Here is a 13,755-nt window from a genome sequence, read left to right as displayed (position 1 = left end):
AAACTGTGAGTTCTTTTTACTGCCACCATCAAGCTGGAGGAAAGAAAGAGAGGGAGGGGATTTCCCCAGTATTTTTAACTCAATAATGGGGATTTCTTTTTTACACTGCACTGCTTAGACAGCTGATGCAGTTGTGGCTCTGAGCTGACCTTAGAGACTCGAAGGTCTAGACTCTAAAGTCTAAAGCTGGACCAAGTAGCTTAGAATGTAATTTCTGATTAAAACTTAAAGTGGGGACATCATAGAAAAAAGGATGAACACACCCTTGTTCAGTCAGGAGGAGATGTCTTCATCCATTTCATCATCAACCCCAGCAATGACTGGCAGTGCTATTGGCCCCTGTACAAAATTTTATATCCACATCTTCAGGCATTTCTCCATCCCATTAGAGGTTTTTAGGCCAGTATGAAGCAAACTGATCATATGCCTACTCAGCCTCAAAGCTGAGTGCTATTTTACACCAAAATGCAGAGCATGGAAGTGCTGGCACAGTTTCCTACCAGGAACTGGGAAGGGAAAAATGAATTGGTGAGGTTTGGAATGTCACTTGAGAAGTGTGAGGAGTTTCTATGTCATCAGAGCCAGTATCAACAGAGTATTAACCTTCATATTTGCTCATGAAGGTAAGTCTGTGTTGGCCAGTCTTCTCCAGCCTCATTAGTGAGCAGTCCTGATGGGATTGATGCTGAAGTTATATTCATGTCCTGAGGAGAGAAACTCTCTATCTAGCCTTCCTTGCAGAGGTGGCCTTTCCCACCTCTGGGTCTCCTCCAAGCAGATCCTAGACAGAGCAATGGCTGTACTGGCTTTGGAGGTCCCTCAGAGAAAGGTAGGCACCAGTGTTTGGGACCTGGCTGGAGAAGGCTGTTTTGCATGGATCCTCATCCTGTCTTTGTGTTAGAGGTGGAGGCTGGGAGAAGGAAGAGGTAGCATTTGCTGCTGGTGTGCACGGGTCAGTTGGAGGGCCCCCCTTCCCACTCCCGTCCGTTACACTGACAGTATTGCTGTCCTGCACGTGCAGTGGGTCAGGAAAGTCAGTGTCCAACAGGCACACGGCCTCAGCAGGTTGTGAAGCTGCTTTGCCCATCACCTTCTCATCCTGTTCCAGAACTGGTGTTGGTGAAGTGCCTTCACTCGACTGGAGAGCCCCAGGAACAGCCATGGCCTGCTGGGCTTCACCTGCTGTCTCTTCCATGAAGGAGTTCTTTCTGGAGCCCTGGGTTGCCTCCATACAGTGAAAGAAGTTGTTGGGCAATACATTCATGTCCTCTGCCAGTGTGCAGAGGTCTGGGGAGGGGAGAGCCTGGTAAAAGTCGCCATCCTTGCTGCCACTGCCCTCCTGGCTGAAAGGCTCGTAGGAGAAGTAGACCTGACAGGGCTCGATCTCAAAGGAGTTGGAAAGATGGAAGAAGAAGTAGCCTTGGTTGGTGAAGCAGCTGGATCCAGAGTGCACACTGGTTTCTGTGGGAGGATCAGGAGTCAGGGTTCCCTTGGAAAGTAGAAACCGGGATTCCTGGTCATTCTTCTGCATCACCTCGAGCATGGAGATCTCTGGGGTTGTGCTGTTCACGCAGTAGGAAGATGTCGAGAACGGGGAGGAGAGCCATTTCTGGTGGGGAGGAAACACAAGAGAGAGACTATGACTACCAAAGTATAGCATTCAGAGAGGAACTGAGTGGCCACAACAATCAAGTGACCTCTTTTCTGCCCAAGCAAGGGTTACCACAGGTGATGGGGAGGGAAATTCCCATTCATGATGTCTCATCTGCAGGATTTTCAGAGAGAGTATGTCATTCTGTCACACTAAAATTAAGAGTGGATCTTGTCAGCCTATGTTTTGAGATTTCTGGAGCAGGGAATTTAAGATGGAGAATTAAAGTGAAACAAAGGGAATAAAAAAGGTAGGAAAAACTCTTACAAGACCATAAGGTGAAGCGAAGCATTAAAAACATTATTGAGGTGCATCTCATGCAATCTATTCCTAGGTGCTGAACAAGCTTCTGATATATCCACATGGCCATATGCAGATTTCTTGTCTAAGGTGCTCTTCCAGGCCCCTTGTGCCTAATTTTTATAGTCATCATGAGCAACATCCTTCAGTGCACCATTATGCTTAAAAATAAACTGATTTTGATGACACCCAAATCCATTGCCTTTATGGCTTGTAAAGCAAATTTTTCAAGTTCTTTCTGCACTGGTAAAGTGTCTTGAGTGACTGCTGCACAATCTCGTCCCCCTACTCTGTACTCTTTCCTTGTAGTTTAAGCTTTCTAAGCCTTTTACACCTTGGCTTTTACAAAGCTTTGCTGTTTCTGAGCCCTCTGCAGTTTGTTTCTGTCCTCCTTAAAGCAAGATGCCTCTTGGGATCACCTCCCACGTCTTGCATCTGATGCTCCCTTTAATGCTGCACAGAATGGTAATTGTCTCTTTGCAGCTGCCCATACTCACAGAGAGCCTAGGGGAGGGAAGTGGTGGAGTGGGAAGAGGAGAGAAACAGACAAGAATGCAAGAAATAGCTAAGTGCTATCCAGTGTGATGGCAATTCACATCAGGAGCAGAGGAGAAGCTTACAGCAGGAAATCCGGGGAAGAGCTGGGCAGCCTAGGGCAAGTAGGGAGGCACTGAACTGGGAGGGAGGGGGGTCTTGAGAGGCCAAGCTCCCTCCTGCGGGTCCCTTGTTGTCTCTCAGGCTGATGATTATGGGAGCAGGGTGCTGTGCTTTGTGCTCTGGTTTGCCATCTCTCCGTTCTGCAATAAGAGATGCCTTGGCTGAGTGTTGGGTTTTAGAAGGTCAGAAAATAGAACTTGAGCAGAGAACCCAGCAGCTGGTGCTGCAGGCACATATATCATGTATGCATGGGTACGTCTGTCTGTCCTGGGCATGTGCAGCTGGATGCTCCTTTCCCTCATTTCTCCCCGCTATGGTTCCATCCCCAGCCCCATACCTGAATGTCACCTCCATGAACAGAAACAAGTGGGGGAAAAAACTTCTCAGGGTCTGGGATGTGAATCTTCAGGATCTTCTTAAACCTTGAGGAAAGACAATGAGAAGGACAAATGAAGGAGGGCCTGATCCTGATCACTGTCACTCTGGTGGGGGTGAAAGAGTGCCCTGCAATTCACAGGTACTGCCCTGGCATGGGGGAAGAGGTAAAGTAAGGTCGAGCCTGAGGGCTGACCTTCCTCTTGAGTGGTCTGAGAGGGACTAGCTGAGCCATGAGATGTATAGAGATGAGACAGATAAACCTGGCACTGGAAAATGCATTTACCTCAGCCTTTTCCCAGGGGACAGACAACCCCTAGTTTTACTGGTTTCTTCCCTGCCTTGCCTGGTCACCTTAACCTCTCCACCTGGCCCCTTCAGCCCCTGTCCTGATGACAAGCTGAGCAGGCCTCCCTTGTTTCCAAGTTCCCACTGCTGTGAGCTGCCCCTTCTTTGTTTTGCTACCACCACAATGACTCAGGACCATGTGGCCTGAGCAGGGCTGTCACTGGGAAAGCTCTGCCACAGCTCTCTGCCCTCCTAGCAGGATGCTGCATGGCATAGCTGGGGCACACTGGCCGTGCAAGCCATCTGAGTGAGTGTGCCTTGCATTGTCCAGAGACCTCTCCTTCCCTGGAACCAGTGTGTTGTCATCCTGAGGCAGCATGGAGTGATCTAATCTGCTCCTCAGCTTCTCAGAATGGTTGGATCATCTTGTCATCCCTTTGCTGAAGCTTTGCGGCAGGATGTTGTAAGGAAAAACCCTCCTGACCTCTGGAGGCAATCAGTGTACTCTCTGAAGCATCAGAACTTGCTAGCTCTTGCATATAAACTACCTTACATCATTGCAGATGCTATTTTTATTCATGCATGTCTAATCCTTCCTTGCATCTTACCTTAGCATTATTCTGCACTCAATTCCCCTAGGTTAATTATACTTTGTGGAGAAAGGAGGCCTTTTTAACTCGCTCTGTGCTGTACATCTAGCACTTCCTCAACTTTGTGTTATGACTCAGGGTAAAATAGTGACCAGTGACTTTCTCAGTATCCATCTTCCTTCAGCATGGTTCTCTCACCATCCAGCCTCTGCAACTTCATCGCTGAGAATGTTTGTCCCTGCTCCCTGCCATGAATATCAGCACCCTGCTTCTTTACCCCTGACCTGAGATGAGAAAACCTGTGACTGTTTCTAACCTTGTGCCAAGCTGAGAGGTCACTGTTCCTATTATTGTGTTGAGTAATCTTGTGAGACACTTTCAGTCCCTAATAAAAGCAGTGTCTGGGTAGAAACACTGGCAAAGAGGTCTTGAAGCATCATATAGGTTTTAACAGTGTGTGAGGACTGCACAGACCAGGGAGAACAAGAATTGTGCTCGTCACGCAGGAGTTTTGCCTGCAGGCCCAATGTCATCTCATTCTGCCTGAGCTCTTGCTGGAATGTTTAAATGAGAAGGTGGTGGTAACCAGGCTTGCTTGGTCCTCGCTACAGGGAGAGTTCTCAGCCCAGTGACCTGCTTTTGAAGAGGCAATTTTGATGCATCTCTGCCAGGAAACACCATGCTAACCCCTGGGCAACAGATGTGCTCAGGCCGCTGTTTTAAATTTAGCCAGGGCATGGCACCAGATCACAGGACCATGGCACAATATGACAGTGCTGGTGAAACCACATCATCTTTGGTGGTGTTATTTTTCTACAGGCAAATATCAGTCTCAGAAGACTGGGCTATAAACCATAAATTGATTGGCTTAAAGCCATCTCTATCCTGAGTAACACCAGGTGAAAAATAATCTGAATTTTGAGAATACCCACAAGATATAGGAGAGGAACAGAAATGTAAGCTTAATTCTCAATTACCATTTCAGGGTCCGTAAGTTAATGAGGAAGGCAGTCCCAATGATCACAAAGATGAAGGTGCTCACTATTAGAACTGGCAGGACTGGCTGGGATGTTCCTGCAAGATGAGAAAGAATGAGGAAATGGCTGTTAAAATCTAACCAGGATTCTGTAGGTAGAAGCTGCAGCCCTTTCATGGCTGTTCAAGGTGATCAAAGTGGGCCTTTGTTATAATTTTATATAATATTATAATATTATCTATTATCTAGAATTATACAGGTCAGAGTATATGTGAGTTCTGCTATTGTGTAGGATGCCTTTGAGTTGATATGGGTTTCAGAGTCTAAGCATTGCTTAACAGAAAATTTGTGCTGAACAGCTTGAACTCCCTGGTCATAACAGCACCACAGCTACGGGTGGCCAGAGATGAGGTGGCACAGTCTGCTAGTTGAAGTGTCCACTAACCTGTTTCATTGCCAAGGAAAGCAGGGACTCCTAAAGCCAGCTAAAGTGGGGTTGGAGGCTTAAAACAGCATTAATGGTCAGTGGGGGAGAGGGAGTCATGGTGTTCACGGGTCTCTGAGAAGGCAAGAGGATAAGAATAGAGAAGGTTAGGGGTCAAGGGACTGGCTTCTTTCTTTGGAGAGGTGTAGGGAAGCATTAGGAGGCTAGGAAGGTTACAGTTTTACACCATATTTTAGTACTTGGATTGTAGGGTTAAGACAAAGAGACTGGGTTCCCACATTGCCAGGGCTGCCAGCACTCCTCAGGCTTGTTTGGCATCATCTCAAACATTCCTTAATCTGTCTCTTTCACACATATCTCCCCAGTGCACCTTTGCTTGGCCTTGCTATTCTGGTGCCTGTTTCCTCTGCCTGCCCCTCATCTACTCGCATCCCTCGTGTCCCTTGGCCTGGTCATGCAGAAAATCTCTGGAGCAGTTAGGAGAGAACAGAGAAAAATAAAAGATGGAGGGGACATTTTTAGCACATTCTTTCTTTCCCTGTCCTTGAGATGCTACTCAGATCACTGTCTCCTCTGCCTCTGGTACCCTGGTTATCTTTGGGTCTTGGTTGCTATGACAACTGGTTGTGGCTGTATCCTATTCACTGACATCACACACTGTCAAAATTTGATCGCCACAGCAACAGTGCCCTTTCTAAACATAACTCCTCTGTTTATATCAAGACCAGGAAAAACAGGGAGGGGTTGAGCAGAGGCAGGATGGGGGCAACCTGAGAAGGAATAACCTCTACCTGCTTATTTTTTGGGAAAAAAATGACAGAGGCCACAGCCACCGAGTCACCGAAGGGCACTATCTTCCAAGGCTGGAAGTTCATAGAGTGACTGATGCAAATCTCAGCAGACCTTCTTAAAAGAGTCTTACATACATCTAAGTCAGTAAGTCTCTCCCAGTTTCCATGAGACTTTGCTTCCCAAGCTCAGGTGTTCCTCAGCTCAGGAGCTGAGAGCCGTGTCACTGCATTTCACTGATCAATACCTCCACTGAACTGGCCATTTTAGGAAGCTGGGACAATGTTCCCAGGTAACATTAGCATCTGGGAAAATGCCAGTCCTGGCCACTGCTTCTGCTGGTTAGACACCTGGCCTTACTGCTCTGGGGAAGCAGTCCCTGATTTAAACCTTGTGGATTTTGCCTGGCTTCTGGAAGTCAGAGGGGCTTTGCTGGGGTCATTTGCCCTTAAGCTGTGATGCTGAGATGATCTCACCTAACTGATCAGGAGGGACAGTTTTCGACCTTTCTATTACTCTTTGGTCAACACAGTTCTCCCTACACATCTTCCTCCAGTTTCTCACCCTGTTTTGGCCATTCTACCTTGTTTACACTGAGTTTCCATTTTCCCCTCCAGGTCAGACTACCTGACTTACCCTTACGGTCAGCGTGTGTCCTCCACAGGACCGGCTTGCTCCAGTCACTCCACACGCCTTTGTAGGGGCTTCTGGCACTTGGCCTTGCACGGACAGCTGCCTCATATTTCGAGTTGGGTGAGAGTCTCTCAAAATTTGCCCACATCTGGTCCTGTTCAATGGGCAAGTTCGCAGCCTCCTGGGAGTAGGGCAAATTTAGAACATTGTCAACACCCTGGTTTACAGCCTCACGTACCCATCTTCTCCAAAACCCTCAGAGAAGACTTGTTTCAAGTCCTTACACCTTGTGCATGGCTTGTTCACCCTGAAGGAAAATTCTTCTTTGCTTTGCTTTTCCCATCCCTTTCAGGTCTGTCCTGGAAGTGTCTGAATTTTTTTGTGGCAGCACTAGGTAAAATAGGACCCCCATCTGCCTCCTTGTCATCACCAAACACTGGCAGCAGGTGACACAGATAAAAGAGCAGGGGCTGTCATCATCTCTCCAGCTTCACCAAAACTGGTCACATCCTGAGAGGAGGCCCAGGAGCAGGTCTTGGGGGACATAAACAAGGCCAGGATTCATCCAGGACTCATATGGTAGCATGTCCCAGCTCCCCCCTCTGTACTCACCTCCCAGGACTGACTCATGTGTCGGTACCGCACTTGATACTCCCGCATCCCATCCAAATAGTGAGAGGAAATATTCAGGCTCCATGTTAGGTTGGAGGTGTTTTCAGTTATGTTAACCAGCTGAAGGTCTCCTGGAGGCCTCAGCTTTACTGGAAAGAGAGAAGAAGTAGGGCTGATATCCCCATACTGTGTCCATAACAGGACTGCATATCAAGCACCTGAGCAGCAGGACATCTCCTTGAGACGAGTAAACTCACACAGCCAGCAAAACAATGTCCCAAGCAGATGTTTTACTTCTGGATTAGTGAGCTGAATCCTTTCAGCAAAGACTGAAACATGCCAAAGCTGTCTTAAAGAAGGGTGGAAGCACGTAACTAGAGGGGGCAGAGGAAGAGCAGCAAGAGTTTCTATCCTTCTTGCAGCACACATTTTTCATGAGGGCAGCTGAGCTATCATTACCAGTTTGAAGCCAGATATGGGACAGGACAGGATGTGGCTGGCATGACATTGCATGACAGAGGAGCAAGTGGCAGGAGTCAACATTGTGCTCATTGTAGTAGGGGACAAGCAAAAGACAAAGGCCTACAATCACCTGTGGGTGTTGCATAGGAGTGGATGAGGAAGAAAAATTAATTTCCCCCATCCTCTCATGGGGAAGCTTCAGAGACCAGAAGGCAGATGAGTACTCACTATTTTCAAATGGATTGAAGTTTTTTATTTGCTCAGGTATTTTGGTTTTATTCTCTCCAGTGTGGCAATGGACAGACAAGCTAAGACGGTCTGAAACGGTGAAGCACTGATTCTGCAAGGAAAATTAACCATTAGTGACAATGAAACCTCATTAATAAGCATTCAAATTTCTAAGCATTGCCTATGCATAAGATGATTAGGCATACTTGACAATAAATACGGAAGGCATTTGTGGCAGAGGGGCATAAATCTCAGTGGTGAGTGAGGAACCAAAAATTTATATTTCATGTGGTTGGATTTTTTTTTGTTTGTTTGTTTATTGGCAAGAAGGGCACAAAATATTGTGATACGCTAGTTTCTTGGGATTCCTGTATGAGCTGACAAAGCAGGAGAAAAAGTTACTGTCTATGGGTGACATTTATTGAGATATTTTATTTTTACCAGAACATTTTATGTTCCCTGGTAAGACTGAAACCACATTAGTATTAGACATGACACTTGAAACGCAGTGATGCTGAAGGGCCATGTACATCATATAGTTCTGAATAAGCAACAGAGAAATTAGCTTGATTAGAAAGAAAAGATTTTGGAGCTATATACCAACCCTGCAATTTGTCTTTGCACATGATATGCAAATGTATGAAAGCTTGTCTGTCATTAGAACTGGTTGTGACTTTATCAATAAAAATATTAGCTCAAATTTGGGTGGGTGTTTTCCGAAAACATGGGAACTGCAATGATACTGATGTGACTAAAGGAAGTACATAATGGATCCAAAATAAGACTGATTTAAATAAAGAATAATAGTTAGAATATTTGCATCACCATTAGCTCCAATGATGTGTTGCTGTTCATCTTGCATTAGACACATCTAACCACACTTCACAGTAGAAAATCATCTGGAAAATGATATTGATAATTTCTAGGAAAATGAGATGAAGAGGTGACCTCAGAGCTGGTGGTGATGCCCATCCCTCCTCAGAGGAAGGGATTAAGGCCAAACACAGGTGACTGAGATGTGTGTCACCCTGTTCTTTTAAAAGTTTTCTATACCTTCTAATATTTACATATTTCTACTAGAGTTTCTCACACATTGTAATGTAAATAATGATTGTTTTGCATTCTTCTTTGTGAGAAGAGAGAATTGATAGACTGTTAGTTTAACCAGTGTAGTTAAAGAAGTGGCAATTTCATCCTCCAATCCACTACCACTTTTAGAATTCTATATATTGCGAGGTCAGAAATAAAACTTCCTCTTTTCCCTCTTTTACATCTAATGTAAATGTGTGAGTTATTTCATGTCGCAGTGTGACAGACGTGGGGCACTGCATATGATCTGTCTGTCCTGCAGCTCTTCTGCATGTGTCAGCACAGCATGGCCCAGCTCACAATGAAGCCAATCCCTTCTGCAGGGGAACCCAAGGGAGGCACGTATATCAACAACACACAACACCAAACCCCATTCCAGACCCAGACTCAGGGATTAGGTTTGGACTTTTTATACTACCCCTGGATGTTGCACTGCTTATACACCCAAAATGAATATATATAAATCCTTTCCCTTTTGTCACTAGCCAGGACATCCCAGATGAATTACTCACATTAACATTTTGATTGAAGGTTTTGATGCATCTCCTCAATCCTGTCATATGCTCTGCCTTGGGTAATTTGCAGTGCTTCTTGTGTTTTTCAGGTGAGGGATATAACTCCAGTGAGCTGGGAAGATATAGTTTTGTAGTTTGTCAAATATTATGTAACACTAAAGGGCTTTCAAAGCATTTTACATCCTACTGTATTTGCTGAACAGGTTACAGCAAAGATTTAATCCTACTTTTTCTCCCCATTGTATCACTCAGACAAATTTTATGTGCTGGCACATGGAAGTCAATGCATCCCAGTTATTTCAAGGCAAAAATGACAGCAGATTTCCAGTTTCAAAGATTTCACAAAATCCTCTTCCTATTTCTCTGCTTCCTGTTGATATCAGAGAGCATACAGAGCCCAAACTCACCTACAGCAACATGGCCCTGGAAGACAGGTGCCTGTTTCAGCCCCTCTAGGATTTACAGGTCTCCTTCCAGACACTGACAGTCCTGTAGGATCTCAGATGCTCAGTGACATGTACCTTCTGAGCCAGGTCACATCTCAGTCAGCCAGGACAGTACATCACAAGTGGCAGCACTACACTGTAACCTCTCTTCTGCTCTGACAAGAGAGCCCCAGCTGAGCTATGACATGGGGTGTGGCAGGGTGGAGAACATCTGTGGGGTTGCAGCTGGGACAGTGTCTGACTGAGGTGCCTGTTCGAACTCTAAGGTCAGATCAGGCCTGGGACTCACTGACAGTGGGGAGGGTTTTCTTCCTAGAGACCCAGTCAAAGAACTGCACAATTCCACATCCAGCCCTAATTCCAGCCACAGTCTCTGATTCACACCCATGGAGCAACATCAGTGTTTTAGCTTTCTAGGGCCGTGCACCGCCCCCAAGGTATATTTGTCCATCTAACTCAATTGGAGGTGTCTCTATAGCAGTGACAAGTAACCCACGCAGTGACAGAATCACACTGAGCCTATCCTTATGGCAGACACCCAGGGCAGTCCTGGGCTTGGCTGGTAAGCCTCTTGTCTGCAGATGTCCTATTTGGAGATGACAGACTCAGCCAGCCCCCACAGCAGTACTGGCAAAACACCTCTCCTCTGCTGGGAGGCATATGGGAGAGGAAAACATCGTGAACTGGAAGAGAGGAAAGAGCCAGGGGAGAGAAAGGACAGTATTTTTCTTCATTCATTATTACTCAAGGTGCAACATCTCAGTTCATCCTGGCAACTGCCAAATGGCCTCTGTATGACTTCAATTCCACCCTTCTCCAGCCCCATCTCTATACATCCTAATTTTCCATTGAAAATGCCTTTCAGTCCCGATGGTGTCTGCCGAGGAAGAGGGATTTTTTGAAAAGTGAAGTTCAGATAGAGCCATGAAGCTGAAAGACGGGTTGTGCTAGACAGTTTGGGACTGTCAGATGGCAAGCACTGAGCAGTGTCTGCCAGCATCTCAGCCCACACAGAGATAGAGACAGAGTTCAAGACAAAACACCTCAGCTCTCTCCACTACACCTGGCCTGGGAAGGGGAAGCCTACATTTTTGTAAAGTGGCATTGTTTTTCCTCAGTCTCTCCAGTCACCTACCTGTCATAAAAGCCTTTCTTTGATAAAATCTCCAGCTGACATGGTGCTTCAGCCAAGTCCCTGCCCGGGTCCCAGTCACAGAAGAGAGCCGCCCGTGAGTCATACCAACAAGTGAGGCTGGAGGCACCTGCCAGCAGAGAAGAGACAGATAGCAATGTGGCTCAATTAGCAACAATGCTTGGCGTTAATCATCACCCCAGACAATGCTGCCCCATCCCAAACTACTGACTGAATCCTCTGCTGGACAACTCCAAGTAAGAAAAGCAGTGCTACTCATTTCTCTATATCCTTGGAGGCTGATGTGCTCATCAGAGACCTGTAATATTGCAACCTCCTCTGGCTTTACGTTACAACACAAACATTGCACAGCAGCATACGTGGTGCACACACTGCCCTGGCTGACTGCCCTCCCTGTTCCCCCAGCTGGCACAGGGGAAAGGAATCGCTTCTTACCTTCTGCTGAGTCTGATGCCCACGAGGGAGGCATGAGGCTGAACAGGCAGAGGTGAGACAGAAGCAGCAATGAGGGCTTCATCAGTACTGGCGACACACTGAAAGAGAGAAGACACCCCCACAACACAACTCAGCAACGGAACTTAGGGAGATCTCGAGATGTCATCTCACAGAGACATCCACTGTCTTAGGATGCAGTGCCAGTCTTCTAGGTTCAGAAACTCACATCCCTTCCACTCTGGAGTCCGCACTTTTCCCTCAGCACCTCACTGTTCTTCTGCCTTGGGTGCTTTGCTCAGCAGTGAGGCTGTTCACAGGGCAGCACAGAGGCTGTTTGCAGGAATCATGTCTTCTGAAAACGCGTGAGTGAGCGCACAGCAGTCCGTGCGCGTTGTCTCAGGCTGCCTGCTGACTCAGGTAGAGAGTGCTGCCTCGGCTGTGTGCAGCTTGTGCTTTGAAGAGCTTCTTTTTTTGGTAAACCCTAGGGCTGAAATAACTAGGTGCTTGCTGAGTAAGAGGGTCCCTGGATGCAACTGACAGAAGTTAGTTGCAGAGCTCATGGCTTAGGAGGCAGATTTTAAATAGCATGTTTAGGACAGGTGGGGGAATCAGGGAGAAGTGATTACCGCATTCTAGAAAGTCAAGGCTTTGCCATATCAAAAAATACTACATAATAGTTCACGAACTATGCATCATCCTCTCCAAGTAGATCCTTGCTCTGCCTTGGAAGGAGTCATGATTTTAGGCGTATCAGAAAATTTGGGCTTTGTAATAAGGAAACTTAGCAGCAGCCCTCATCCATTCAAAGCACCCAGGGAGCCTCCTTGTCCTACAAAGCCTGTACAGTCATGTTCCATATTAGACAGACTGGCCTTACAATCCAAGCCTCTCTCCCCATCCACCCGGACACCTGTACATTGACATCTGCCTTTGCCCGCAGGAGAAGGAACTACCCTCACCTCTTGCCAACCCTGGAGCTCAGGCAGACCTGAGGAAAACAAGATGGAAGCCCCACTGGACCTTGCTGGGACTGCCAGAGGGGTGGGAAGACAGGGTTTATAAAGGGCTGGCATGAGCTTAATAACAATTCTCCTTGTGATAAAAGATTAGGTTCAGAGGAAGAAAAACATGATGACAACACATTAGCAGACAGGGGACAGAAGGAGAGAAAGCAGGTGGCATGGTTGTGAGATGTGGGGTATGATTTGAGAGGATTGTGGAGAGACAGAAAGATAAATATGTTCTCAGCCCTTCCCAATAGTGAGATCAGTTTGTCAGATTGAAACTCCTTCTAAGATGCTTTCAGATCAGCCACCCCCATGTGGGAGAGAGCCGGCATTACCCCCTTTACCTTCCAGCTCCAGGCACTGAGCAGTCCAGACGAAGGAAGTCCCTGGGGTCGTGAGGTTGGACGGCAGCAGGTGCTGAATGTCAAACAGTGAGGGAAAGGGGGAGGGGAAAAAGGGAGAGTGATGAAGGCAGATATCCTCGCTCAGTGCATGTCCATGGGAGAAGAGGTGCCTACAACCCAGCAGTTCTGCTCCAAAGCTGTTTCTCTCATGTATGCATGGTCTCTGTCTTCTCCCTCTCACCTGTGCGCAGGAAGCTGCTGCTTGCTTGCCTTGTCAGACTGAGACAAGGCCCCAAAGTATCGAAAAGGCTAGTAAGGCCAAGAATAAAAAAAAACAAAACCCAACCACATTCTACTTCCTGCTGATAAAGCAGTAAGTGCAAAAACCCGGTTAGAGGGGTCAGGTGTTAGCAATGCTCAGACATTCTGGGACCAGTTTCAAACCATTGCTGGGAGGCAAAAGAGAGAGCAAAAAGGGCCTCTTGGGATACTGGCAAGACCCATAGCTTCCTCTTTTAGACACCTAAATGGATCACTCATATTGCTCTCAGGGTCTACACAAGTTTACAGATCACTTTGAAACTGAGGGCAGGAGTCTGTCTACAGTAGAAATACCACTTTGTGAAAAATAGCTGGAGTTGCTGACCTGAGCAGCAACACCTGAATGAAACCAGACATCATTGCCCCAGTTTTAGAGGATCCATGCTAGGTCACAGTGGGAGTAGAACCAGGTCAATGCTGAGTGTGAACAAGTTTGAGG

General features: G+C 46.7%; 1 protein-coding gene across 1 annotated transcript; it reads right to left on the bottom strand.

The window, feature by feature from the left end:
• Positions 1-520: 520 nt before the first annotated feature.
• Positions 521-11,750, bottom strand: IL2RB (interleukin 2 receptor subunit beta). Its single transcript, XM_053978097.1, has 9 exons — positions 11,645-11,750; positions 11,192-11,318; positions 9,608-9,722; positions 8,007-8,118; positions 7,317-7,465; positions 6,714-6,885; positions 4,839-4,935; positions 2,946-3,030; positions 521-1,609 (listed from the first exon to the last, which is right to left on the bottom strand). The coding sequence occupies exons 1-9, from the start codon at positions 11,724-11,726 to the stop codon at positions 782-784; spliced, it is 1,767 nt and encodes a 588-aa protein (XP_053834072.1). The 5' UTR covers positions 11,727-11,750; the 3' UTR covers positions 521-781.
• Between the last annotated feature and the right edge of the window lie 2,005 nt (positions 11,751-13,755).

Source organism: Vidua macroura, chromosome 5 (assembly GCF_024509145.1).
Source record: "Vidua macroura isolate BioBank_ID:100142 chromosome 5, ASM2450914v1, whole genome shotgun sequence".
In the NCBI taxonomy this organism is placed as follows: domain Eukaryota; kingdom Metazoa; phylum Chordata; class Aves; order Passeriformes; family Viduidae; genus Vidua; species Vidua macroura.
This window is presented reverse-complemented; position numbering and strand designations above follow the sequence as displayed.

Coding starts and splice junctions, on each gene's coding strand:
- IL2RB (XM_053978097.1), bottom strand. CDS start 11,726: ATGAAGCCCTCATTGCTGCTTCTGTCTCACCTCTGCCTGTTCAGCCTC. Junction 6,886..7,316: donor ACATGAGTCAGTCCTGGGAG/GTGAGTACAGAG, acceptor CCCTACTCCCAG/GAGGCTGCGAACTTGCCCAT. Junction 4,936..6,713: donor GTGGAGGACACACGCTGACC/GTAAGGGTAAGT, acceptor CTCATCTTGCAG/GAACATCCCAGCCAGTCCTG.